Source organism: Bos indicus, chromosome 26, assembly GCF_029378745.1.
Source record: "Bos indicus isolate NIAB-ARS_2022 breed Sahiwal x Tharparkar chromosome 26, NIAB-ARS_B.indTharparkar_mat_pri_1.0, whole genome shotgun sequence".
In the NCBI taxonomy this organism is placed as follows: domain Eukaryota; kingdom Metazoa; phylum Chordata; class Mammalia; order Artiodactyla; family Bovidae; genus Bos; species Bos indicus.
This window is the reverse complement of record NC_091785.1, coordinates 43717029-43744401: the sequence shown is the minus strand read 5'-3', so window position 1 is coordinate 43744401 and position 27373 is coordinate 43717029. Positions and strand designations below refer to the sequence as shown.

General features: G+C 58.2%; 1 protein-coding gene and 1 long non-coding RNA gene across 2 annotated transcripts in view; one reads left to right on the top strand and one right to left on the bottom strand.

Annotated features, from left to right (window-relative positions):
* The window catches only part of FAM53B (family with sequence similarity 53 member B), a 79339-nt gene that overhangs the window by 5944 nt on the left and 46022 nt on the right, over nucleotides 1-27373 (top strand). The window contains exons 2-3 of the mRNA XM_019988729.2: nucleotides 3107-3161; nucleotides 17140-17918. Of these exons, the coding sequence (XP_019844288.2) occupies nucleotides 3107-3161; nucleotides 17140-17918 (834 nt within the window). The remainder of the gene's footprint in view (nucleotides 1-3106; nucleotides 3162-17139; nucleotides 17919-27373) is intronic.
* On the bottom strand, nucleotides 18303-23672 carry LOC139180005 (uncharacterized). Its single transcript, XR_011564328.1, has 2 exons — nucleotides 20093-23672; nucleotides 18303-18941 (listed from the first exon to the last, which is right to left on the bottom strand). It is a non-coding gene; the product is annotated as an uncharacterized lncRNA (long non-coding RNA).

Sequence of the window (27373 nt, the reverse complement as noted above, 5' to 3'; positions counted from 1 at the left end):
TGTCCCCCTCCCCCACTGAGTTGCGACTTGGCAGGAGGCCAGTGATTTGGGAGGGCAGCGGGTTGTGTCCAGGGAGAGTCCGTTTCCATCAGGCCTGCGTTCGCCAGGCACGTGGCAGCAAGGGCGGGCTCGGGCTGACTGCGGGCCGCAGTGGCGGGGTGGCAGAGAAGCCCTGGGGTGCCCGCTCTGGGCGGGGGATGCTGTGGACCGGACCACGGCCTCAGGGAGGCTTGATCTCAGGGGCGAGTGAAGTCTGAGCCCAGAAACAAAGCAAACATGCGCGCGGGGTGGCGGGGGGGCAGCTTTCAGCAAGGTCCCGAGGAGAAGAGCGCGGGTGGGCAGGGCGTGTCTCGGCCGGGGAAGGCCGCCAGGGAGGCCACGTGACAGGAACCAGCCACAGAGCCAAAGGCCCGGGCAGCAGCGAGCCGGACCGTCCCCAAGCGGCATGAGTGAGGCTGGGGTGGACGCAGGCTTGGCTCACGGGCGCCCGGTGGGTGGCGGGGAGTGGGGCACAGCCAGGTTTCATCCAGGTTGTTGTGAGTGGGGCGGCCACGGGGGCTGGGCCCCCTAGGTCTGCGTGGAGGATGGACGGTGCAAGACGAGCCCAGGACCAGGTCAGGGGCTCACCTGGTCCCTCGGTGGACAACGGTGGGGCTCCAGCCAGGCGGTGTGGGGAGCCAGAAGCAGTCGTATCATTAGTGCGCGCCCCCCCAACCTGGCGAGCAGGTCCTCTTTGGGTGAGTGAGTGAATGACTGAATGAATGAGTTTTGAGGGCCAGCGGCGCCCTGCATGCTAACCCGTGGCTCCTCTCTGCGGGCCCAGACCCCAGCCTTTCTGGTGCCCGTTCGCGGGCCACATTCCCGGGGGAGGGGACCCAGGTGACCCCTCTGCCTGAAACACACCTGCTGAGCGAGAGGTCAGTCAGTGGGCAGCACACCCCTGACGGTCCGCACGCAGCATGCCTGCCTCTGCGTCCGTAAACCCGGGCCCCTGGTGGCCCCTGCGTGTGCCAGGGTGGTGACACGTGGCTCCCGCCTCTGTGCACCCTCCAGCTCTCGCTGGCCCGCCTTGCTTTGGGTTCCTGTGGGCCTCCAGCCTGCGTTAGGGCCCCCATCCCTGCCCTTCACGGGGATGCACTGAGGTGGGGTGGGGCTGTGGTTCCCAGTGGGTGTTGGCTCCGTGCTATAAAGGCTCCTGCAGCGTCGGGGGCCATCCCCCTCGGCCAGCCAGGCCCGTGGCCTCAGCCAGGCCAGCTTCTGTCTCCCCCGAACCTTCCCTGGGCGCAGGGCCTGCCTGGCTTCCACAGGCCGCGCTGCCTGGAGGCAGGGCTCTGAATGTCTGTCACACCCACTTTCCATGAAGTGACTCTGGGGTGAGCTGGGCGGGAGGCAGAGGCAGCCCATCTTTAACTTTTTCCAGGTATTTCCCCGGAGGGCTGTCGGTTGGGTGGACCCTGGGAGGGAGACCTATCCTAAAAACATAAGGATTGTCTTCAATCCAAGGTGGGGGACTGGAGGAGGACAGCCCAGTCTCCCTTTGTACCCCACACCCCCCACCCCGTAAGTTCCTTCAGGACCATCTCTGTTTCCCCCAGGAAGCCCGCCCTGACCTTCAGCTCCCAGCGCCCGTGGCCTGGTCCAGCTGCCTCCAGTCCCGCTCTCTGTCTGATTGTGTGACCTCTAGGAAAATGTGGGCTTCCTTGGGGCTGAGGCCACGTCCTTCACCTCTGTGTTCCAGGCTGGTCAGGACAGACCCTTAATAACCTGATCAGCGAACACACTACTGGCCAAGGGCAAAGGTCCCCAGCTTGAGCAAGCTGAGGACAGGGGTGGGGAGCCCCTGCCAGATGCCAGCTCCCCTCTTATCTGGGGGGGCCAGGTGTTTCTCGGCGGCCACACCCTCCCCGTCCAGGCGTGAAAAGAGCCAGGGCCTGCGTCCCCCCCACCCCTGCACCCCGCTCCTGGGACCAACAGCCAGGCACACGTCCCTGTCACTTGGGGCTCTGCTCAGCGGTGAGAGCCCCCTGTGAGCACTGACCACTCTGGAGCCGGGAGCTTCTTTCACCATCGTGCGCTCCACCCCAGCACAAGCCTGCACCTGACTAGTCGCCGGTACATGTTTGTGGAGCGAATGGATGAATGAATGAGTGAAGGAAGGGATGAGTGAGGCCCTTCTTCCTGGGGCCCCGACGGGCGTGGACGGTCTCCTCCTCATTGGAGGTCAGAACCGGCCTCTTGACCTGGGTCTTGGCTAGCGCTCGAAGCCCCGGAACGTTCCAGGCTTAGGTTACCGCGGCGCCGTGGAGCGAGTGCCTGGATGCGGGATTCTTCTGGGCGACCCCCTACCCTGGCCTTTCACCCTGTGACCACAGTGAGGCGAGGTATGGGGTGAGAGGGGAGATGTGCAGTGTTTACAGGGGACAGGGAAACCCTTGTAGAAATGTGGCACCGGGGAGTTCAGAGGCCATCGCCGTGTGTTGAGACCAGACGCAACCCGAGTTTCTGTTTCAGTTCTCGACGGTGTCTTGGCGGGCGGCGGGGCCCCTCCTGGCTGCGAAACAGCTTCCGAGCCAGGGCCACCCTCTCGAGCTTCACAGAGATGGGGGAGCTGCTCCTCTTGCGTCCAGGAGGAAGGGCTAGGGGGTGGCAGGTGGGCCTCTACCCTTTGCTGGAGGCTCGTCCTGTCCCCAGGGACAGGAAGTGGTCGCCTGCCCTCCTCCCCGCCCCGGGCTGCGGGGAGGCTGCTCTCCAGCCCCTCCTGCGCCCTGACTCCGCATCACTCACGTGGACGAGTCCCCTGGTGTCAGGAGTCACGGGGCTCCCTTGTGTGTTTTTAAAGCCCGTTAACTTGATGGACTCCATAGTTCACCCGAGGCTCCGGACAAGAGCCCAGACCTAATTATGGGCAGATGTCTCTTTTAGTACTTGTTTTTTTTTTTTTCCTCCTCCTTTGCCTGATCTGACGTTTTCCACCCCACCCCCCCGCCACCTTCCATGCCCCCCCCCCCCCCTTTAATTGTGACTTTAGCGAGGGAATCAGTGCAGGGTCATGTGCAGACGTGCTTCTTATGACTTGAAGAGTGATAGCTTTTCTGGTTGTTTGCAGCACACGCCAAAGAAGATGAGTCAAGGACCGACACTTTTCTCTTGTGGAATCATGGGTGAGTAACCAGGTGGCTGTGGACAGTCCTCCTCGAGCGCCTTCCCCCAGGGCCCGAGTCCTCCAGGGGGAGACGCTAGAAGCCCTTTCTGGATGCAGGCACAAGGAGCGGCCGCGGGGAGACTCTTCTGTGTTGTTGGAACTGTCTCGGTCTCAGTGCTGGAGCAGGGCAGGGGCTACGGGGGCTGAGTGAGGGGCTGGGCGCTGGTGCGTGGTTTACAGACGTTATTTCCAGCAGTGACACCTCGAGTTTGTGTCTGATCATTAACGTGACCACGTTCGTTTCTTTTTTTTTTTTTAATTCAGAAAAATGCACCATTCGTGTAAAGTACAAAATAACAATCTCACACAGCCCCAGGACCCAGTTATAACTGCTGTTAATATTTTGGTGTAGTTTTTGTCCTTTGCAGTTTTTACATAGCCAAGTCCGTGATGAACGTATGATTATACAAATTTATTAAAAACTTTTGTTTTTGCTTTTTTTTTTCTGCATACTAATAATGACCCATCATTTCCCTGCAGCATGAAAATTGCCCATCCCATGCGTGATAATGAGTCTATAATATTGTCTTTTAAGGAGGTAACTCGTTTCTCAGTTGTTGGGTAGGACTGTTCTGTTGCTCTCACGATTGACGGTGACTCAGTGTCTGAATCTCGCTCTGCCTTTCGGATTATTCCTTAGGGTGGTTCCCGGGAATGGAGTAGAGAGGCCGGGGGGCAGGCACATTTTCATTTTTAAGGCTCTTGCTTTGTGTTTCTGTTATGCTTTCCAGAAAGGTTGCCCTGGTGCCCTGTTGACATGCAAGTGCTAATTACCGTTGTCCGTAAGGGGCCGAAAGGATGACTGTATTGACTGTTGATTCCTCTCTGCTCCCGGTGATGGGGCTGCTTCTCCTTGCGCCCTCTGCCCTGGACTCCTGCCCGCTTCCAGGACATGGCTTCTGATGAGTTTCTGTAAGCCGGGCTTCCGTGGCGGGTCCCCTCTTTGCGGTTTCAGGTTTGCCTCCCCAGGACTGCGCTCAGTGCCCGTGGCCTTTTGTCTTGGCCCTTTTCCATCTGGGCACAGCGTTTTCTTCCGCAGGCTCAGTTCCCATAGGTGGAAGGCGGGAGTGGTCCTGGGGAGTCCTTATCACGTGTCACAGTGAGCGTGGTGCCGTGCCGTGCCCCTGAGGTGCAGGGTCCCCCTGGACTCCACAGCTGCTCTAGGCGGCAGGCAGGGGCGCTCCGCTCACATCTGGGGTGGCACTCAAGGCCCCTCAGTGGGCAGAGCTGGACCCCGGGGCGGGGAACGACTGTTTGCTTCTCACTCTCAAGCCGCAGCTGTGTGGGAGAGCCCTGGGCGGCCTCCTTGGTGCTTGCCCCCTGGGGAAATGGAACCGGGGAGCTCACCTGGCCTTGGTTTACCCGTGTGACACACTTCTGAGGCCTGTCCCCACCAGAGGCTTGGCTGCACACCTTGGTTGTGGTTAACGGCTCTCAGCAAACCCTCCGCGCCCCATCCACGTGGCCCAGAAGCCCGCCTCCTCACCCTCTTCCTGGGCCAGACCCACAGTCGGGCTGCAGCTGGGCTGTCTTCCTCTGGTGTGTCTGGGAAGGGGAGTGAGCGGGGCTCCTGGGCATACCCACCCCTCTGCCCAGCTGCCCCGCCCCAGGTAGCTCAGAATTGGGCCAGACTGGTGACCCAGATGGTGGAACCCTTGGTCTTTATTTCAAGACCTTAACCGTCGGCCTTTGCTGTGAGCACATCGCAATAAGTTAGAGCTCTCGAGGGTTCGTGATGGTGGTGCTGGCCCTCACACAGTCACTGCGAACTGTTTACCTTTTCCAAGCCTCAGTTTCCTCATCTGTGAAATGGGTGTTGGGACAGCACCTGCCTTGCTATGAGGTCTCCGAGACTCTCGGAAGGCGCTTGGCGCAGCGTGAGCACCGTACGTGACAGGTGGAGAAGAAGGCTGAGCTTAGATTGAGAGTCCTGCTCCTGTGAGAGGCCTCCGCGCCCCCAGGGACCACCTTGGTTTCCTTGGTGGGCATTGGATGGGGGGTGGTGCAGGTGCGAGTCACCCTTGTGGAGAAGGTGCTCAGGCCCGTGGAGCAAGGCAGAGGCGAGCAGGGGAGGTCTCTTTCCAGAGTCCCAGAAGAGTCCATCTGAGCCCGCCGAGCCCAGCAGTCTGCCTTCTGCTGGGGGGGCCCGGGGCTACAGGATGACTGGGCTGCTGCCCCTCGGGGCTCTGGTGCGCAGGGCAGCCCCTCAGGAAGGGCTCCCTGGCCCATGGGCTCTTCGCCTCCACAAGGTCTGTGCCCTCCTGCTCTGCCGGCTGGTGCCAGGGCCCTTCCAGACAGTGAAGGACCACGGGGTCCGTGCAGTTACCCCCACTGCCCCTTCCGTGACTTCTCTCTCTCTGTCTCCCATCTCTCCATCTTTCTGTTGTCCTAAGCCCTTCCCTGATTCGGGAGATCCTGACCCACCTGACAGCACGTGCTACCAGGGCTTTTAGAAAAGTCGGCCCCAGTCTGGTTCAGTGTGCCTTGTTCTGGTCGGTGTTTATTGAATCCTCGAGGGGGCTTCTGTCTAGTGGAGGAGCAAGGCCAGGGAGCGTGGACTTCCCCTGGACCCGTGTAAAGGGGGCCCTCAGCGCTGTCCTCCTGGGCCTCCCTCTGCAGCCTGCACCTCGTGGGGTCCATGGGATTTAAGGAGACAGCAGCACCTGCGAGGCGCCGGCTCGCACCCCACCTCCGTCCTTTCCCCGCACTTGCTGAGGTGGGTGTCAGGGGTCCGAGGCCCTCCCCAGGCTGTGTGCTTGTGGAGGCTCCGGCCTGGGACTCAGTGTGCGGCCGCGCCCTATGACACGTGCGAGCAGCAGCCGCGAGACTTTCTCTCTCTGTGCCTGGTTTTCCGTAGCAAAGAAGAGGACCGCCGGGGTGGGGGTGGGGGTGTGCGGCCCTCAGCAAAGATGAAACCTCACAGCATTATAATCACCAAACCCCCTGCCTGTCTCCCGAGACAGAGGACTCCGGTTCTGGCCCTGATTAGTGGAATTCTCCCATGAGAGCTGGGGACAGCGTGGACCTGGGACTCAGGGCATTTCCCTCTCAAGCCCCCGTGCAGGGGTCCTCGCTGGACACTGGGATGAGCTGGAGGGTTTTGTGAGTGTTCGTAAGAAAACCCAGGCAAATGTGTTTGGTGGGAAGGGCCTGTTGGCTTCTTCTGGAGAAGCTGCCTTTGCTGGGAGCTCAGCCTCCCCTGCACCCAGGGAGATAAAATGGTTACTAATATCATCAGCGTTCGCAACAATGTTTCGGCTTTTAAATACTTCTCGCTCAGTTATCCTGAGCTGGACTGCCGGGCCCTCCCCGCGGGTCTCCTCCCCTCCCTTCAAGTTTGGGAGCTTGATACAAAGAAGTAGTTTTGTCCTTTTCCAGCGTGGGGGTGGGGAGACAAAGTCAGCGTGACTGTGGACAGGAGAAGCGGGGTGGAGGGGAGCCAGGCCACGGCTGGCCTGCCCTGCCAGGGCTGAGTGCCCGGCCAGCCTGGGCGCCACAGGGCTCCTTCTATAGCAGAGGCGATGCCGTGCCTCTGGGTTTCTCTCCTCACCTCCCAGACCATCCTCAGCACGCCTCCTGGGCTGAACCAGAACTGCCTCTGCAAACAGCCTCTCTGGGGAGAGCCGTGTCTGCCCAGGGAATTGTGTTCCTGACACAGGAAACCCTGGTCAGGTGGCAGCTTCAGGGGTGTGGCCCGCCCACCAGGTCAGCTGGCCTGACAGGTGAGCCAGCCCTGTTTGTAGCCGTGATTGCTCATGGGTGCACACGGGGGGCTGGCTGCTCCTGAGAGGACCTCCCCGAGCCAGGCTCGGGTGGGGCAGTCGCCAGGGAGTCCTCGGCCCGTGGCTCCTCCACCACTGGGCCTGGGAGGTGCTTCTTCACGCTGACCCAGGGTCACGTGTGGATGGGTCAGATCTCTTTCGGTGAAACTGGACAAGCAGGTGAGAGGGGCCTCCATTCACCACCCTGGGCTCGGCTCCTCGCACCCCCTTGAACGAGTTCCATGTTGCAAGGACACTGGACTCTGCCCACTTCTCTCTCCTCAGCCGTCGGGTGAGCGGGAGACCGGGAAATCAAACAACATGAGCAAGCACGTGCAACCCCGGTTACTTCCGAAAGGCCGCTAGGAGAAGGCGTGTAAATACAAGTCCATGGACGGGGAACAAAACAGTTCAGATGCTTAAAAAAGAAAAAAAAAAAAAATTGGGTGGAAACCCATAATTACTTTAGGAGTTATGGTAATAAATTATTTATTAATGTAAATTATCTCACAGGCAAAGAACATAGAGGAAACTTGAGCAGAAGGATCATACATTATGTATAAAAAGGAATTGTAAAAATATTATAGCAGCCCTCCTTGTGCCACTGTGGTTCAGATTTGTCAGCATTTTAATTATAAGCCCTTACTTTCCATGTTTAATTACTCGCTGTTAAAGTCTGCTCTGTACACAGAAGGCTTGCTCCTGGGGGCACCCCTGCATTAGTTTCTACAGGGTGCCCCAGTGGGCTGTGCTGAGCTGCACAGAGGAAGAGACTGCACTTTGAGGTCGGGGAGCTTTTGGTCTTTTCACCCTCCCACCATTTGTTGCTGAAAGTGGGCTGTGATTGCAGCAAGCGGGGAAAAAGCCAGCATTCGGAGGTTGAGCGTTTCAGGTTTCCAAGAGCAAACGGAACACAACTGAAATGAAATGAGCCGCAGTGATAACAAAGCCAGAATTTCTGGTCTCTGCCGCTTTTTCAGTCTCTCTGAGATAGCCACACTGCACATCATCCTTGGACCCAGGGCCTTCTATAAGAACTGATTATTAGCCAAAATAGGCTAGTACAAAAATCCATAAAGAGTGCCTAGGATTGATTTTTAAAAACGTAGCTGATAAGGACTACTCTTATTGACTGTAGTCATCGGTGTGGCTTGCCCATCTCTAACATGGCGTGAGGTCTGTCCACGCAGAGTGCTTTCAGTCTTTCCTTTCACCACTTAGGTTTCAGACGTTTCTGGTATAAGGTACAGGATGGGATGTAGGTACAAAGTGTAGCTGGCACATGATGGCCATTGATGGTTGCAAAGGGAGCCTCCCGGGCCGCCTTCTCACCCAGGCTGGCCTGACATGGTGGGACGGGCGAGGGAGCCCCAGAGGTGCCAGAGGGCGGGGAACGGCAGCTGCCAGACTGGCTGTGGGCACCCCCCACCCCCACCCATGTGGTGCCTCTCCAGGCCGCTTCCAAGTGGAGAGACGGTCGTTAGGAGGTAGCCTGGCCCCGCTGCGGGAGCATGGCCTTGGGATTGCAGACTGCTGTTGGCAAGCGACATGTCCCTAGGCGAGACACGAGGCCATCCTGTCCTGGAGTTGGTCTCCCCAGCCGTCACGTGGGGGAGCGCTCTGCTGCCCTGCGAGATGAGAGCTGTGCTTGGGGTATGCACTGAGGCTTTCCCTCAACTTCAGTAAGGATCCCACTGAGGTGGGTGTGGGGGGGGGGTTAGCTAATTGACAATTAATGCAGCTATATTGACAGTTTCCTGAAGAGCTCTTGCAGTGGCCAGTTTCCTGCTCTGTGTCACGGTGCCCAGCTTTGCTGCGCAGGTGGGTTTGGAGTTGAGTCCCTGGCTCCTGCCCATGGCCCATGCCCTGTGCAAACACGCAGCCAGGGTGGGAATCCGAAGGCAATGGATGGAACAGACCGCTGTGTCGCTTGGGAGATTTCGTGGCCCTCGTCTTTTTCTGTTTGTTTCATCTTTGGCCCACGCTGTGCACCATGTGTGGGATCTTGGTTCCCCGAGCAGGAATGGAGCTGTATGACCCCTGCAGGGGAAGCACAAGAGTCTCAACCACTGGGGCGCCCAGGGGACGTCCCGCCATGTGAATACTAGCTTTTTCCTACAGACTTCTGGGGTTGGGGTGCAGCAGGAGGTCCATTCAAGGCAGGAAGAGCTGTCACAGGGCCCCAGCCCATGCTTCCGCCTACAGATGGGAGACCAGCCCACCCTCCCAGTACCCAGTTGGGAGGGGTTTGTACCCCTTCACTGTCTGGGGATCCCCACTGGGCCTCTTTCTGTAAGAGAAAGAGCCCCCCCACAAGCAGTGGCCGCTGCCATGGGCCACCCTCACCTGGCTGGTGACGGCAGGACCCCAGGAACCCCCTGTACCCACCAGCCTGTCAGACGTCTTCCCAGTACCCTTCCAGCTAGCCTTCCCTGGGTGGGGCCAGGGGAGCATTGTCTCCAGCCATCCTGGCCCCTCATCCTCCGGCCCTGGGCTGAGGTGCTTGGCATCCTGTGTTGTCCCTGAACCTAAGATGCACAGACATTCTCTGATTTATTGCAGGTGAAGGTGGGCATCGCCAGAGGCTGAGGTTTGGGCAGGCAAAGCCCAGGAGCCTTTTCTGGCCCAGCCCTGTGTTGAGTCTCCATCCTGGTGACTCAGGGAAAGAGGTGCTCCCATGGGCCAGGGGCTCCGGAGTCCATTTAAAAGCACACGGTGCCGTGTGGGCTCGCTCATGCCACTGTCCCGTGTGTGCGTTTCCACCTGTGCTCTTTTCGTAAGACCGATGTAATAAAGCGGGCTCCAGAAAGACACGGAGTTCCCACTGAAAGGGCTGGTGAGCTGCTCCCCTGCCCTAGATCAGGCAGAGAGTCCTTGCAGCCCGGAGGCCAGGTTAACACAGCCCCAGCCCCCAGGCCAGGGGAGGGGAGGCTGGTGTCAGCACAAGCAGACAGGTGTGAAATCCGAGAATGAGTCAGCCGGCCCCAATCCGACTGAGGCCGGCTCGCTCGGCCCGAGCGGCTGCAAGAGCCTTCCGTGTCTTGGGTCTGTGCTTCAGGTGTCTAACCTCTTCTAGAAACCACATTCTGTTGTGGTTATGTCACCATAGAGCGGCCTCCAAACACGGCGTGAAGATATCCAAGGCTATCTTGTGAACATAATATGAAGGCTTGTAGTCCACTAAGATTCTAGGCGCCCTGGGAATTTCCCTCCAAGTTTAAGGGCAGAAATGGAAACAAGAACATTTGAGGTCACATGCTATTTGTGTTCCTCTGGGTGTTTTCTTTCTCTGAGCTTGGAGATCCATGCACCCAGCAGCCTCTGCCCTCCCCAGTCAAGGGATCTCCAGACCAAAGCCTGTGAGTGTGTGTACACATTGCTGGGAGCGGGGAGTATCTGAGTTCTGTCCCCTAGGTGTGGCCATCAGCTTCTTCTGTGCTTCCCAGACACCTCAGGCTCGGTTGTGGAGCCTTAGCTTGGGAAGGTCCCCTGGAGGCCATCTGGTCCAGTCCGTCTGTGAGGGAGCAAGACGGCTTGTGTGATTTGTGTGTTTGTGTGGTTGGCCCCCACCCTCTGTAGAAAAAGCCCCGGGCGTGTGTATCCTGCACACACACCCACACACCCACTCCCATGTATAAACCTCAAACTTGTGAAGATTGGCCCAGCAGGGAGATGGAGAAACCTGAGCTGTCCCTGAGGGTTGCAAGTCATGGGGCCATCGAGAACCTCAGCAGCCGGGGCCACTGTCCTTGGCCCTTACCGTGTCCGCTGGGGGCTTGGTACTCGGACCTTCCCTGAGAAGCTGCAGGCCATGGCACGTCTTGCGGGGTGGGGGGCCTCCCATTAGTCCCGTCACGTGAACGGTCGGCCTCTCAGGCCTTTCGCACTGGCTCTCCATCCAGAACACGCTGTGCAACTTGGTGTCCCCACCCCCATCCTGTGAAAAGGGGACCTCAACATACTCTAAAGGCAGAGTCATCCTTCTCCATAATTCTGCTTTCTGTTGTTGCCCCAAACAAAGCCAGCGTTCAGTGATGTTCTGAATGCAGGCTTGTGGAGACCGGCATGGTCCACCCTGCAGAAGCTTCCTGGTGTGGCTGGATGGTCTGACTGGGCCTCCATGGAGATGTTTGAAAGACACCCAGGTCCCTGTGCAGCCTGCAGTCTCGAACAGTGGTTCTCAGCCACTTCACGTGAAAATAACCCGAGGAGTTTATTAAAAGGCAGGTTCCTGCTCCGAGAGATTCTGTGTATCACGGCAGGGACTGGGCCTAGGAATCTGCATATTAACATCCCCAGCAGACACCCCTCTGGTGCTCCCAAAACCGCTCTTTGAGAACACCCAAGTCCTCGTTCCAGACACACCCCACGCGGGAGGTCTGGGGCTCAGCTACCCGAGTCGCCTCCAGTGTTGTCGTCACGGCCACGCTGCTGTCTCGTGAGCCCGTCCTGTGGCCTGCGAGGCGACGGTTCCATTCTCAGGGTAGCTCTGTGCAGAGGTTACAATCAGTCTCCTCGTTCTATAGATGAAGTAGCCGAGACTCAGAGAGGTGAAGTCACTTGCAGAGCTGGGGCTCGAACCCAGGTCCACAGCCTTCCCACCACACCAAGTCCTCCAGCTCAGTAGACTCCTCGTGGCCACAGCCATCGTCACTGTTGAAAGGGTTACGGTTGTTTGTGCAGAGACGGTGTTGAATGGAGGGGCGGGGGCGTCCGGTATCCTCTCCTTGGAGCCTTACCGAGGCCTTCTGTACAACGTGACAGCGTGCCCAGCGCTCAGGGCGGTTTGCCATTAAAAATTAGCTTCTATTCCTGTTTCTTTTGTTTGGTGACCTGACCCAGCAAATCGCCTTCTGTTCCCTGAGCAAAGGGGGAAAACACACGGGCTAAACATAGCCTCGATTGTTTTTACTTTTCTTTATGTTGTACTTCTTGAAGTGATAAAGATAGAAACAATTAAAATATTATCTGCTCCGCAGACAGAACAAGTAGCCACCTGGCTGGTGTTGACACACAGTAGCAAGAGCTCAAATCAGGCAGGGCTTTGTGTTTTCAAAGTGACATGGCCACTGCTGGGCCAGCCACTGTCCCGGTCAGTTCCATACACGACCATCTCTGGCCCCAGTGGGGTGGGGAATTCATGGTACAGCCCAGGTCGGACCTGCTTGGCCAAGGGACGGCTGGTTACCTGTGCCAAGGGCAAGGGATAAGCGAGACCACGTGAACACCCACGGTGTGCTGTGTAGTGTTTATCTGCTCTGTATCACCCTTCCCTCCCTCCACCCCGCACCGGCTGAGGTCTGCTGTGTGCCAAGCCCTGTGCTGGGCGCAGGAATGTCAGGCCGGGACCGCCCTCTGGAACTTGTAGCTCAGCAGACGAAACAGACACATAAGCAGATAACGAAGGCTCAGTTACTGCGAGACACGTGACTGAAGGTCTAGGCGAGGCACTGCGGGTGCCCATAGGCTTGTGTGGGAAGGGGTGGACCTGCAGAGGAGGCGATGTGCGCGTTGGCTCTTCGATGGGGAGTAAGAGGCTGGCGGGAGGATACAGACAGGAGAATAACATCCTGGGTCTCTTCTCCCTTGGCGGAGGAGCTGCAGATCCACCGTGGTCACATTGCACCCTCATTTAACCAGTGGACTGAGTTGAGAACTGATTCTGTGAATCCTCCCTGCAAGAGACGTTTTATGTGTTAAGGTCCTGTAGAGGCTTCCTCTTTAAAACAGGAGTAGTTCCTGAAGGTGGGTAGGAACGCGTTCGAGTTAGCCACCCAACCCTGGTTCCCACTGGCGATTTGAGAGTTAACCTCAAAACAAATCATATAGGGGACTTCCCTGGTGGTCTAGCGGTTAAGAATCCACCTTCCAGTGCAGGGGACACGGGTTCGATCCCTGGTCGGGGAACTAAGGTCCCACGTGCCACAGGGCAGCTGAGCCCCATGCGCCACGATTGCTGAGCCCGCACACTGCAGTGAAGACCCAGCACAGCCAAAAATAAATAACAAAACAGCAACAACCACAAAAATCGTGTGCACACCCCTCTGTACGTAGACGCTAGTCGCGCTCATTCCTGCCATCGCTCTAATGAGCTGTAGTTTTATGGGCTCTTCAGGGCTGTGGACGTGAAACCAGAAGGAGTGGGCCTCGAGGGCTGTTTCAGGGGTTTTCAAGGAATGCTTTGGTCTCCCTGATTCCTGTCTGACTTGTGCCGTGAAGGGAGGTTTGGCACCTGCAGCGTGGGCCTCCTGGGGAGACCACGCGCAGACGGAGCCTGGACGCCAGGCTGGAGTGTTTGCCGCAGGAAGCTGCTGCAGGGGACGGACCGTGAACCCGTGGGAGCCTCAGAAAGTTCTCTGGAGAGAGAGAGAGGAGATGGGACTGGACTAGGGAGCCCCAAGGGGTCCAGTCAGGAAGCAGCGAGATCACAGGTGGTCACTGCAGAGCAAAGGGCCCTGCTGAGCCAGAGAGACAGAATGTCAGTGCCTAACTGGCTCCTCTGCCATCCCCTTTTCTCATGGTTTCCCAGAGATGGGAAAGTTCCAGGACAGTGAGGTAAAAAGGGAGCAGAAAGTGGTATCTTCTGAGGACAGAATCCCTCTCCTTGACTTCCTGGGTCTCCCAGGGCCTGCGAGAGAGACCGTCTCTTGCGGGCTCCCGGCTCCTCAAGTCGGGGCCATGGTGGCGCCATCTTGGAGCCTTCACCGCCCTTGGTCGGCTCCTTGGTTCCTTGCTTAGCTGGCCACTGGCCCACCGGGCACCTCAGAGAAGTCTGTGGCAAGCGTTGTTCGGCGAGGACTTCCTGAAAGACTGAAGGAGCGAACCCAGAGGAGGATGGGGGTCCTAGGCCCTGGCCCTCCACATATTTGTACTTAACGAAATGTAGAAACTCCAAGAAACAAAAAGGAGAAAAATCAACTAGCTCTCTGCCATTTGACTGTGAACATGTTGGCTTGTTTTCCTTTTTATCTTCCCATATAACGTATGTGTTTTACTAAAGAGGAGTCACGCTATCTCTATGGTTTTATGTCCTCTTTCTTTATGTCTAGTATTACATTATTAACATTTCCCCACATCGTTAATATTCTTTGAAACGGCTTTTTTCATGTCCATGTTATTCCTTGATGCTGGATTTAACACCCCTCTTCCCCGTAGGCCCTTTTTAGCTGTATTTATCATTCTGCCATCACTCGTGTCATCTTGCGGAGAAGGCGCTGGCGCCCACTCCAGTGCTCTCGCCTGGAGAACCCCATGGACGGAGGAGCCTGGTGGGCTGCAGTCCAAGGGGTCGCTAAGGGTCGGACAGGACTGAGTGACTTCCCTTTCACTCTTCACTTTCATGCATTGGAGAAGGCACTGGCGCCCACTCCAGTGCTCTTGCCTGGAAAACCCCATGGACGGAGGAGCCTGGTGGGCTGCAGTCCATGGGGTCGCTAGGAGTCAGGCACGACTGAGCGACTTCACTTTCACTCTTCACTTTCATGCATTGGAGAAGGAAATGGCAACCCACTCCAGTGTTCTTGCCTGGAGAATCCCAGGGACGGGGGAGCCTGGTGGGCTGCCATCTATGCGGTTGAACCGAGTCGGACACGACTGAAGTGACTTAGCAGCAGCAGCATGTCATTTTGAAGAACATCATCATACATAAATCTCCACCTTTTTTGGAGGATAAGTTTTCTTCTCAATCTGAGATGGTTGTGACTCAGTCAATGTTAGTTTTTTTTTTTGTTGTTGTTGTTTTTAAATTTTACTGTTAGTTTACTGAACTTTCAACTGCTGATAAATGTCAAATTGAACCTCTTTTAAAAGAATGGTGACTACTTGAGGAATAGTGTATAATGAAGACCTGTTTTGAACAATGCATGCATACTAAGTCGCTTCAGGTGCATCCAACTCTTTGTGATCCTGTGAACTACAGCCCTCCAGGCTCCTTTGTCCAGGGAATTCTCCAGGCAAGAATACTGGAGTGAGTTACTATTTCCTTCTCCAGGGGATCTTTCTGACCCAGGGATCGAACCTACTTCTCTTTATGTCTCCTGCATGGGCATGTGGGTTCTTTACCACTAGCACCACCTGGGAAGCCCGTTTGGAACAAAGTAAATGCTGTTTGCAAAAAGGTAAATTTTGGTAATGCTCTGTCAGATTGGCTTAAAGAGACACGTATCAAGACTGGCCGTGCGCCAGGGCCCAGGCACATTTCGGAGGTGAGATGAGTTGGACAGTTAGCATCAGTCCTACTTCGTTCCCGGCTGGCCTGACGAGGCAGGTCTCTCTCCTGCATCTCCAGCTTCTAAGGACCATGGCCCCCCCGACACATGGGAACAGCCTCTGGACAACTTATGCATGTCCCCTGCCCCGGGTCCCAGCCCCTCAGGCTCCAAGTCCCGTGGCTGCGTCAGGGGCCCTCAAGGAAAGAGCACACGTTGAACCCCTTTGGCTTTTCCTCTGGCTCGTGACGCTCCCCCACAAGTAGCTGCTGGTCGTGACATTCACCATGGGCTCAGTGCCTGCCTCGGGTGTGTCTCTCAGGCCCTTTGAGGAGTGGCCCCTGGTAGAGGAGATGGTCTTCCAGTTCTTGCTGCACTCCCGTAGGTGATGTCACAGGTTTCTGAGCGATGGCTGACCTTGCATGACTGGTAGACTCCTTGAGGGCAGGGCCGAGGCGGGATTCCCCTGCGGCTGCCTCAGTGCCCGGTGTAGTGAAGAGAGCAGAGGGCTTTGGGTCGGGCCAGCCTGGGTTTGCATCTCTTCAGCTGTTAGCTGTGGCTTCGGAGCCACTTACCGCACCTCCGCGAGCCTGGGTCTCCCCATCTGGGCAGCGATGGTAGCCAGGCAGGACACACTGGTTACACCCACCACCCACGGGGCTTGCACAGTAGTTGTCTGCCGTGCTGAGAATCAGCGCGCGTGAAATACCTGCTGACTGTCATTTCAGGTTTTACTTCTACCAACTGACTGACTCAAACCATACTTTTCTCTGTATTCACATTTGCGGAGTTTATGAAGATGTGGAGATTAGAGAAAACCAGAAACATGTTAACACGTCGATTCCCAGCAGCACAGCGTATTTCTTAACTCTGTTTTTGTTTTATTAACTGTGTCAGATTTGTCTTTGAGCTCCTCAGATTCTCAGCACAGGGCCTGATTCCACAGCAGAAAAACAACACACAGTTCCTAGCAGGGTTGGCTTGTTTGTGCGTTCAAGGAGAGACCCCAATACGCAGGTTTAAATTTCCACTTAGTTCTCTTTGCAGCCCAAAACTTGATTCTACGGACTTTAGCAACCTTGTCCTAGATTTTAGCAAGTGAGCAAAAGCAAAGTCCTCAGTGATTGGCAGCTGTTGTTGTGGTTAGCTGTGGAGCCTTTTGGTCGAGGGGATGTAAATCAATAAAATATCCAGTTTCTATTGTCTGCCTTCGTTTTAAAGAGGGAACTCAGGTCAACTAACCTGGCAGCACCTCCAGCCACCAGCCACTCTGGGGGTCCCGACACACTCACCTTTGGTCGTGGTCTTCCCCCAGGCCGTCGAGTCCCAGCCCCAGAGCAGAGAGCCCTGAGATGGAACGTAGCAGACACGTTATCTGTGCTCTGCTGCCGGCCAGGGTGGAGGCCGGGCAAGTCGGTTTCGCTTCTAGAGGATGAGAGGCCTCTGGGGTGAACAGTAGTGCTTCAAACTGTCCTGGGAGGCTAGGGCTTCCCCAGTGGCTCAGTGGTATAGAATCCACCTGCAGTGCAGGAGCTGCAGGAGACATGGGTTCCATCCCTGGATCGGGAAGACCTCCTGGAAGAGGGCATGGCAATGCTCCTCCGTATTCTTGCCTGGAGAATCCCAGGGACAGAGGAGCCTGGTGGGCTAGAGGTCCATGGGGTGGCAAAGAGTCGGATATGACTGAAGTGACTTAGCGCTGGAGGCCGTGCAGTATGTTGGAAAGAAAACCGTGTCAGGAGTCGTGGGGCTGCCCTGCGTCTGACTCAGCACCTTGGGGGACTCACGTCCGTCCCTCTGAGCCTCAGTTTCTCATCTGTAAAGCGAGGCCAGACTGGATGGCTTTTTTAAGGGCCTTTCTGTCTCTAACCTCCTGTTTAAAACGGGTTCTCGGTGAGGCGAGAGAGGACCGGCGTGAAGGCCCTTCTCAAAGCCCCGTTTCTCTCTTTTTTTGTCATTTCCAAACCAGAAAATGACAGATGGCGAGACCTGGACAGGAAGTGCCCCCTTCAGATCGACCAGCCGAGCGCCAGCATCTGGGAGTGCCTGCCGGACAAGTGCCAGGACAGCGCCCTGTGGCACCGGGAGGCGGCCACCACCTGCGCGGTCACCAACCTGATCAAAGACCTCAGCCTCAGTGACCACAACGGACACCCGTCCGCGCCCCCCAGCAAGCGCCAGTGCCGGTCACTGTCCTTCTCAGACGAGATGGCCAGCTGCCGGACGTCGTGGAGGCCCTTGGGGTCCAAAGTCTGGACGCCGGTGGAGAAGAGGCGCTGCTACAGCGGGGGCAGCGTGCAGCGTTACTCCAACGGCTTCGGCACCATGCAGCGGAGCTCCAGCTTCAGCCTCCCGTCCCGCGCCAGCACGCTGTCCTCGCCCTACGACCCGGCGGGACTCCACCCGCGGCCCGGCGGCCCGCCCGGCCCGGGGGTGCTGGGCCCGGCCACCTGCGGACAGGCAGGCGACCTCTGGGGCCCCGCGGCGAGCCCTGTGGGCGGCGGCCGGCTGGATATGCAGCGCTCCCTGTCCTGCTCGCATGAGCAGTTCTCCTTTGCGGAGTACTGCCCGCCCTCCGCCAGCAGCACCCCCGCCTCGACGCCAGAGCCGGCCAGGCGCTCGGGCGGGCTGGCCCGCAGCCGCTCCCAGCCCTGCGTCCTTAATGACAAGAAGGTGGGCATCAAGCGGCGGCGCCCCGAGGAGGCACAGGAGCAGAGGCCCTCCCTGGATCTTGCCAAGATGGCACAGGTAAGAATACCCTGCCCTGAGGAGGCGCTGCAGAAGCCACCAGGGGTGTCTCGGAGCCTCCCTGGATCCCGGTCCAGCCCGGGCAAGGGCAGGGTGCCCGCATCGAAGAGGCCCGGGAAGCTGGTTCATTCCCTCGTTCTTAAAATCTGATACTGTGAAAAATGAAATCAAGCCCCCCACCCCCCACCCTTAAAGCCATTGCCATTTCAAAACAGAAACGCTCTCTCCCGGCACTAGCAGTGCTGGCTGTGCAGGAGCAGAGAGCCAGGAAGAGGCAGGCGCAGCCTCACAGACGCTGGGGGTCCCCTCCTGGCCCTTCTCAGGGGCCTCCCCCAGGAGCCCCTGTCCCCACAGCTGCTGTAGGAACCGCTCGCACAGGCGGGGTTCAGCGTCACTCAGATCATGCTGATCCCGAGGTCAGGGCGGTGAGTGACGGTTTCAGAGGATGAGACGACAGGGGCTGGGGGGCGGGGGAGGCACGTACTCTTGTGAGTGAGCTGCCGAAAGCGTGCGTCCAGCAAGAAACGGCACTCACCCTCGCTGCCCCTGGAGGTGTGGCCTCTGGCCACGCGCCCTGTCACTCGCGCGTCATCCTCTGTCTTGGGGCTCTGGCCGCCCTCGCTCATGCTTGGTCTCGGGTGTTGGTTTGAGTGAGCTGAACTTGGAGTTAATGCACCATCATCAGAACAGCCTCCAAGCCTGAGAGCTGCCTGCATTGGGGAGTCCCGAGGGTCAGATCCCCAGGAGCAGGGCTGGCCCCTCGAGGACGGATGCGTACGGTGGGTTCTGGGTCCGGGGGGCCCTTGGGTGCTCAGGGCCGTCTTTTCTAGTCTTATTGTCTGAGCTTCAGTCGCGGCTGGGCTTGAGTGAATGGAGACCAGCTCGGTGGTGAGAGGTTGGCCTTGCTCGGGAGCATGTGGCCACGTCCAGACAGGCAGGCTTGACGTGTCCACTCCTTTCCAGGCGGGCCTCATGGCCTTCCTTCAGTGGCCAGCACTGCCTTTTCTCCAGGCCTCTTTTCAGCTGAGAATGAAAAATACAGCTTCTGTTGATGGCATTTCCTCCTTTCTCCCTTAGTCCTCCGTCCCAACCTACAGGTCCCCACCCCAAAAAAGAAGAGAGGCAGGTGTCTCAGGTCCAGAGCCCCCACCTGGCCCCCAGGTCCACTCTTTCTGGCCACCTTTGTCCAAGAGCCCAGGCCCTGGCTCTGGACCAACGGGTGGTGCCTGCCTTTCTCTGTGCCCGTGGGGGTCGCCTGGAGAGGACCCGAGGGGAGGACCCCACGGGACCCCCGCCCCCAGCCCTCCCATCGCTGCTTTCCCTTCCTCCCCATCGCTGCTCCAGGTGAGTCTGAGCTGGTCAGCGATCTAACACATTCATTCAGGTTGGACAGGCAAGTGGAATTTTCCTTCCTGGAGAAATGTAAATAGGTAAAAATGCTGGAAAGGTGACAGATTTGGGCAAAGAAAATCTTCTGAAGAAAATCCAGAGCCACGAGTTCTGGGTGTGATAAAACGGCTTCAGTTAAATTTTTAATGCTGAGCTTATTTTATTAGCTAATAAGCTAGATAGGTAATAAAAACAATGTACATGTGTTATTATATTTTACTGGCCACAAGTTGGAATAACACCATGGGCATCGTCGGAGACATTTCCCGCCCTCACTTGGGGAGAAACCGTTTAAAAATACATTGTTTGGTGGGGCCGTGCCCAGATGTATAGATTGCTTCATCGGCTCCAGGCAGGCCTCCAAGATCCTGAGGAGGCTGCCCTCTGTCCGCCTGTCTTTCCCCAGCCAGGGCCTGGGGAGGGCAGAGTCCAGGGAAAGCAGAGAAGGGGCCCCTGGGAGGCATGTGGGCCTAAGGGCTGCAGCCAGAGGCCTGGAGATGGATGGGCCTGAGCCGCCCCCGCCACCAAGCCTCTGGACCCGGCCAGCCCTCTTCCCATCGGGTGGCGCCTGCTTCGACTCCCCCACCGGATGATTCATGGCCCTGGAAAGTGGGCCTTGCTCCTCTGGGAACCTCAAAACGCCAGGCCCAGGGCCACCTCTGTGCATCTGAAGAGCCTTGGATGCAGTCTGGAGCATGTAGGACCCCTGTGCCTGGTACCCTGTGAGCCGGTGTCGCTGGCGCGGGACTTCCTGCCCCCAGACTCTGTCCTCCGCATGGGCTTACCGCATCAGTAGCCACCGGGGAGGGCGTCCTGTGCCAAGGGTCATCGCTACTCCGCATGTCCTGCTGGCAGTCTGTCCGCTGGACCTCAGACCCTCTCGTGGGTTTTGGATCTTGGTTTGTACGTTTGTCTACCTGGTAGGAAGGGTTCCAGGTGAGCTCCGTCCTCCAGGAGCCCCTGTGTGCGTGGGCTCTGGGCCCAGGTGCTTGAGAGACTCGGTCTGCAGGTGCAAAGCGAATGGGGCAGAAGGCTGGTGGCCCCAGAGGTTGGACCTCTGGGATGACGGGCAGCTCTGAGAAGCCGTGGCCTCCCCCAACCCAGCGGCGCTGACCGGGGCTGGGACCTTCCCCAGGGTCTGTGTGTAAGCCCCCAGGGGCACCCCGGAGCCTCTCCAGACTGCCGGTGGAAAAAGGACCAGGGAGAGACCCCGAGAGAGGCAGGCGGGCGGAGAGACCAAACATTCTGAGGTCCGGGGCTGCCTCATGCCCACAGGGAGCCAGGGAGCCGTGGGTGGGCCCCACTCCGAGGGGCAAGCTCTCAGCTGGAAGCCTGGGGCATGAGGGTAGGTGTGATCTCGGGCCGGGGTACCCCTGGAAACAGGCCCTTCTGGAGCACGGTATTCCCCTTTAGGTCCTCACTTGGCTGGACGGGGGACGTTGATAAATCAGACAGCCTCAGAGGTGGGGCAGAAGGCTGGTGGCCCTGGAAAAAGTGCTTCACATCTCTGTATAGCAGATAAATACTGTGCCGACCCCCGCCATCAACGTAGGACTGCTGGGAGGAACAGGAAATCACGTGTGTGCACATGTTTAAGTGTGTTGAGTAGATGTGTCCATGTGTCTGTGTGTGTATATGTATGTGTGTAGCTTATGTATGGAGGTCTGCGTATAAAGGTCTGTGTGTGTCTGATTATCTGTTGACATGCGTGTGTGATTCCGTTTACATGTACATCCCCCGTGCTCTGCCCCCCGCCCCCACCGCCGGGGAGCTGACGGATGCTGACCGTCGTCATGGTGGGGGGCCCAGGGCTCGCTCTGGGCATCTCCAGGGGCAGAAGCAGGCCCTGAGGGTGATGTTCTGCAGACTCCCCTCTTCATTCGTCCATCTCTTTCCTTCTGTTTTCAGTCCTGGCCACTCACTCCTCGTCAGTTCCTCTTCTTGCCTTATCCTTGGCTTCTGGAAACGGGAAGGAGGCCTGGCCTGCGGCTGTGTTCCGCTTGTAGTGGGCTCTGCCCGGGGGGCCAGGGGTCGTGAGATGGGGCAGAATCCGAATCTCCACCTGCCCGAGGAGGCTGGTTGGCGCGAGCACCCTTGTCTCACGTCTGTCACCCGGGGAACCAGGATGGAGGGGACTGCGGGAGCCTGCCAGGCGCCCCTGCCCACCCAGCCAGGGTGCAGGCACAGCGGTCCAGCTGGCGGCAACGGTGGCTCGGCTCCCACAGTGGTGGGGTGGGGGTGGGGCGGGGTGGTTAGCAACTGCTTTCAAATTGTCTTTACTGCTTCTTTTTTTTTTAAATTCTGAATATAATTTTTTTAACTTTTGATTTTGCATTGGAGTGTTACCAATTAACAGCGTTGTGCTCGTCTCCTGCGCATGGCAGAGTGACTCAGCCATACATATCCACGTGTCTCTGCTGCTTAAAACCTGCATGCCCCGCTCTCGGGCGGGGGAGCTGGTCCCGAGTAGGGGAGGGTGACTGCGGGGAGGAGGCCCTGGGGGGCGGATGACGCAAGGACCTGGCCCCGAAAGGCCCTCTCTCCCTGGAACTGCAACTGCAGCCGCTCCGTCCACAGAGCGAGAGGCTCGGAGGCAGCCATGCCAGGTCTGACCCTTTCCTCGACCTCCCTGAGCCGCTTTCCTCGGGCCCTTGCAGCCTGGTGTTTCATATGAAGCCTCAGCTTCCCTTTTGCAAAATGGCAGCGTGTGCCAAGGAAGGCAGAGCCCAGCCTGAACATGTGAGTTGTGTATTAGCGGGACTTTCACTGACAGGATTATTAGCGCCTGCATTTTTTGAAACTTGGTCTGACCGCCCAGCATTGGTTGACCCCCCAGCAAGCCCTGGGCTCCGCACGGCCACTCAGACCTGGATCAGGTATGCGAGCGTGCGTAAGTCGCTTCAGTCGTGTCTGACGTTCTGCGACCCCACGGACCATGGCGTGTCAGGCTCCTCTGTCCATGGGATTCTCCAGGCAAGAATCCGGGAGCGGGGTTGGCATTTAAAAGCAACAGTTAAAGATGACCCACCGAACGCTGTGCCCTGGGTGGGTGTCACAGGCCCTGCCGTGTTTTTTAAGTCCAAGCTGGTCATCTTGAAAGAGCAACAAGTTGTATTTCTCACAGTGCCTCCGACAGAAGGGAGACGCTTGCGAGGAGGGGTCCGGGGGTTGGAACAGAGGTTTGATTGATCGCAGCTGCCCACATGCTGTGGGCCCGCACCTCCCAGCACAGGCCTCTGAACAGGCAGCAACTGTTGTGTTAGCAGATGTTGGAGGGGCCTGTGAAAGCTGGCCAGGGGGCAGTTTGGGGTAAGAAAGAAGCCTGAGTTGGAAGCTATGCTGAGAGCCGGGGCCCGCAGACGGGTCCAGGAGGGCGGGTTGGCCAGGGCCGCGTGGGCTCTGACGGGGGAGGGCTTGATGCGGGAAGTTGCCCGAAGGGTCATCTCAGAGGCTCGTCTATAGCTCGTGCCACTCTGCTGGCAAGGTCCCTGGGCAAGGCAGCTCCTGGCTGGCCCCCTGCCCCTCTTCTGTGTGTGGTGGGACCTCGTTTCCCACGGGGTGGCCCTCACCCCACCTGCCGCACTCCCTTCTTGCTCGGGCCGCCCGGCAGCTGCAGGCCAGCTGGGCTTTCTCTTGGCAGGGTCCCTGGGCCCAGGCCGGGTTGCCCAGGCCTTTATGGCCCTCTGTCCCCCTCTGCCAGGGGCGGCCACCTCCCCGGCTCCAGCTTCCTGCCACGTTGCACCCTCAGCACCCTTCCTGACAGCCTGGGGAACCCTGCAGACGGCAGGCAGAGGAATTCAGAGGTGGGTCGCCCTCTACAATGGGGGATGCAGACAGGTGCGAAGATCTTAGAGGAACAGTCATGGGAAGCCCTGGGATTCCAACTGAGATGAAATAAACGCTAAATAAGAGGAAAGGCTTGGGAACTCCCTGGCAGTCGGTGGTTAGGACTTGGTGCTTTCTCTGCCATGGCCCAGGTTCAATCCCTGGTCAGGGAGCTAAGATCCTGCCAGCCGCGTGGCATGGCCAAAATTTTTTTTAAAAAGCCAAGCCAAAACCCACTGTGGATGCATAGCAATGGTTGCTTCTGATGAGGGAACAGGCTGGGCCTGAACAGAGGAAAAGGTCCCTTGAGACCCAGGCTGTCAGAATGATGGATGCCCAGGGTGGCAACTCCTGCTGTGCCCAGGACGGGCATCGCCGGCCAGGCAAGCTGTCCCTCCGGTTGAACTTACAGGCCATCTAGAATCTTCCCCCGCAGCGGTCTTTGCAGCCACTGCTAGCTGATTCTCCACCTCTGCCCTTGTCCATTCCTTGCTGAGAGTCAGGAGAGAGTTGGTGAGTTGCCGAAAGCCACGTGGCTCTCTGGAGGAGGCTGGGAAGGCCAGGTTCGGGGCTCTTCCTGTGGCGCAATCTGCCCCCAAGCGCCCTTCCCCAGTGGCTCACGCTCATGGACGCAGAGGCCATGGAGATGAAGCTAGGAGCTCTGGGGTCAGGGGGTGCTTGGCTCCCCATTCTGTCCCTTGTTTGAGCTCTTGGTGCCCTTGGGCGGGTCACCTCTGTAAGCCTCCGTTTTGGTGTCTGGAAAGCATGGGAATGACTGTTCCGTTTCCCATGGGTTTGGATGGGACTCTGGTGGTGTGGGTCCAGCCAGGACGATGCTGTAACAGCGGAGCCGCTCCCCGCAGCCTGCCTCCAGACGAGAGCGAGGCTCGCCACCCCTGGCACAGGGGTGCTGTGACCCCGCGGCCTGGAACAGGGAGAGGCCAGGGCAACCAGTTTCGGCTCTCTCTAGTCCTCTTTCCTCTCTGAAACACCGCAGTTCTTTTCTCTCCAAAAAAACCCCAAAGGGATTCTCAGAATTTGAGGAAACCCCCTGGATCCCTCCTGTGTCCCCAGGCACAGCCACCAGGTTGCATAAGCAATCTGCTTAAGGTCACTCGGATCAGGGCCGAGTGTTGACACAATAGCTTTGATCTCCCGGGGAAAAGAAAAATAGAAGGAGTTCAACTGGGGACATGCCAGGGAGGCAGCCTCTAATGCCACTTGGTGATTTTCCATGCTTTAATCAAGAGCCTCGCTGAGCCGAAGGGTGTTTGAGGCGACAAAGCTCTAGGGGGTTCGCAGGAGTTGGGGGGCGGCCCGCTGCATAAGCCAGGGGCCCAGACGAGCCAGATGAGCTCTGGGTGCCCTCGCCTCGCCGGGTCCCCGCTCCGGTGCCAGGTGCGGAGGTGGCCGCCCCGCCCTCAGGAGGCCAGAGCCTGTGGGCAGGTGGAAAGCACATCCGAGGACATCTCCCCATCCCGCTTGGTGAGAAACATCCGGAAAACGTCTCACACATGGTGCTGGGCATTTCCCAGGGAGCTTCCTACACACGGCGGTCCCTGCTCAGTGGCCCAAGCCCTGTGTTGGGCAGCAAGTGAACGACCAGGAGCCCGGCGCGGCATGGTGTCAGCGCCCTGTCCAGGTTACTGCACGTGCTGGGCTGTCTCGGGGGGTGTTTAAAGGGGCCCGGCTTCCAGCATGTTCTCTCAGTGCCTTGGAATCATGTGAGCAGGGCCGTAAGCCGTGAGGCGGCCCTGCCGCTGTGCTCACAGGGGCTACTAGCAGAAGTGTGTGTGCAAAGGTTGGAGTCAGGAAGGGGCGGGGAGAAGCCCAGAGTGCCCGGAGCAGGACCAGGTGGGCAGGGGACCGGAGCCTAGGGGGGCCTTCTTGGTAGGTCCTCTGAAGATGCTTGTCTTTTACTCTGAGTGCTGTGAGGGGAGCCTTAGAGAGTTTTAAGCAGGGGAGTAACAGCCCCCCGTCCCCAAGCTCCTGGTGGCAGGGAGCAGCGTGGACTTAGGAGTGGGGCCGGCTGTTGACAGGCATGCCAGTGTGGACCAGCTTGGAGACACGCCTCCTTGTAAGGGGTGCAAACATCCCAGAGGTACGGCCAGCAGGCCCAGCCAGGGGATCGATCTTGCATTAGCGTCCAAGTCACCGTGGTCACAGACCTCACTCAGGGGGCTGAGTATCCATCACCTTAATCCCCAACGATAACGTTCCTTAAGCTGCTGCATTCAGAGTTGGCTGGCGGTAAGGCCCTCGTGTTATCCCGCATAGAGCCCTCGCTTTGCCTGTATTTCTCCGTGATCTTCCCTCGGTAGCAGTGACGGGTAGCTGATCCCTGTGATTTGCTTTGTTTCCACACGTGACCTTGGAGCCATCCTGCCCCCTACCTTTTACGCATCAGGCTCCCTCTGCCGTCCCCGGGAGCTCGGTTCCTACCCTTCCCGTCACCCCTGCCTCCAGCCTCCATCTCCTTTGCTGAAGGGTCCCTGGTCTTGTCCACTTGAATCTGGGTCTTCTCTCCTGGACTCGGCTGGACAACTCGGGGCCACAGGAGGTCATGCCTGCACCCCTGCAGGCTCGTCCTGCTGGGTCGCATCTCAGGGGTGCCACATTGGGTCTGTTTACATTGGCTGGGGCGGCATCTCTGGAAAATGAGAACCTACTAACAGCCCAGGGAGCCCCACGCAGCCTGGAAGGATGCAGGGGAAGGGGCTGCTTGACAGAAACCCGGAAGCATTCCAGCGTTCCCGTCCTATTCCTGGCTCCTCATCGGGGATGTCAGGGTCACGCCCCCCGGGAAGGCGCTCCACGCCCTCGGTGAGCCGGTGGGTCAGCCCCCAGGAGGGCCAGAGACCAGGAAGCAGGGAGCCATGTCCCTGAGACGGACGTGATTAATTACGAGCCGACGTGCCTGCCGCCTGCCCGTGGCTTCATCCTGTACAGGCTGCTGGCTTACGTGCGGACTCGGGTCGGATGAAGTTAGGCCCTTCAGTAACAGTCCTCGATTGTCCTCAAACATGGCATCGACCTAGACTCCCTCTAAAATTTTTGTGGAATCAGTGGTCCTGAGTTCCTGCCCTCTTCTTGCAGCCTCAGGCCCCCGTCGAGAACTTCAGAAAGCGAATGCCATGCAAGAGGGCTAGTCCTGCGCTGTGTCCCCGAGCTCGCAGGAACTGGGTTTTGCCTGGACTCGGGAGTGGGTGTTAATTGCCTATTTATGGCGAGAAGATTAACAATGCCTCCTTTGAAAGTTAGGCATAGTAGAACTCTTGGATAATTCCTTCTGGGGAGGGAGAAGGGTGGCTTTTTTTTTTTTCCCCTGCCTTGGAAAACAAAAGGAATGGTTGGTTCCAAAATATAACGAATCACCACGAGCTTCATCTGTGAGCAGTAGCAGTGAGCTCACATCGTCATATGTCACTGAAGGCCACCAGGCCCAGCCCCCTTCCCTGAAACAGTGCAGGGGCCTGTCCTGCGTTTAATCTCCGTTGACTGGGTGGTGACTGTGGTGGGGGTTGGGGGGCGGGGAGCGCTGCAGCTGTTTCCTTTCCAGAGCCCTGTGCCTGGGGAATGTGCCAGGCTGCCTGGATTAGCTGGGACCCTCTGCAGGGGGCGGAAACCACCCCATGAGTTGGAGAGTTTGGTGTGGATGATGGTTAGGCAGGTTCCTGAAGACCGAGGAGGGGAGAGGGCCACAGTGGGAGGGGCTGCCCTTGGGAGGGTGGGGCTCAGCAGTGGGGTCCGCAGGCCCACTGGGGCTGAGGACGGGAGGGCCATGAAGTGGGTTCCGTGAATGTTGGAAAAGCTGCAAACTGGAAGCAAGTGCTGTGCATGGACCAGACGCTCCCGAGGGGTGAGGAGCAGAGGCGGCCGCAGGAAGCAGGTGAAGTGATGCGCCTCCTCCAGCCTTGAGGGCTCCCCCAGCCCGCCCGTGGGCACAGCCTCTGGCGGGGGGCGCAGATGGCAGAGCCCCTCCCCTGGGGCAGAGTGCAGAATGGGAGAGGGCCTGGAGCTGACCCTTGGTGTGGGGCAGAGGGGCTCGTCATCCTAGGGCCTGGCCGTGGGCAGACTGTGCAGACCCAGGCAAGCCCTGTGCCATCGGTACCATTGGCGTCCTCGGCCACGGGAGCTAGGGGCCTGCCCCGTCCTCTTCTTCACTCTGCACCACCCTTGTCTGCACTCAGAGACGCTTCCCTGGGGAACTGCTGGGCGCCTGGCACTCAGGATGAAGTCCA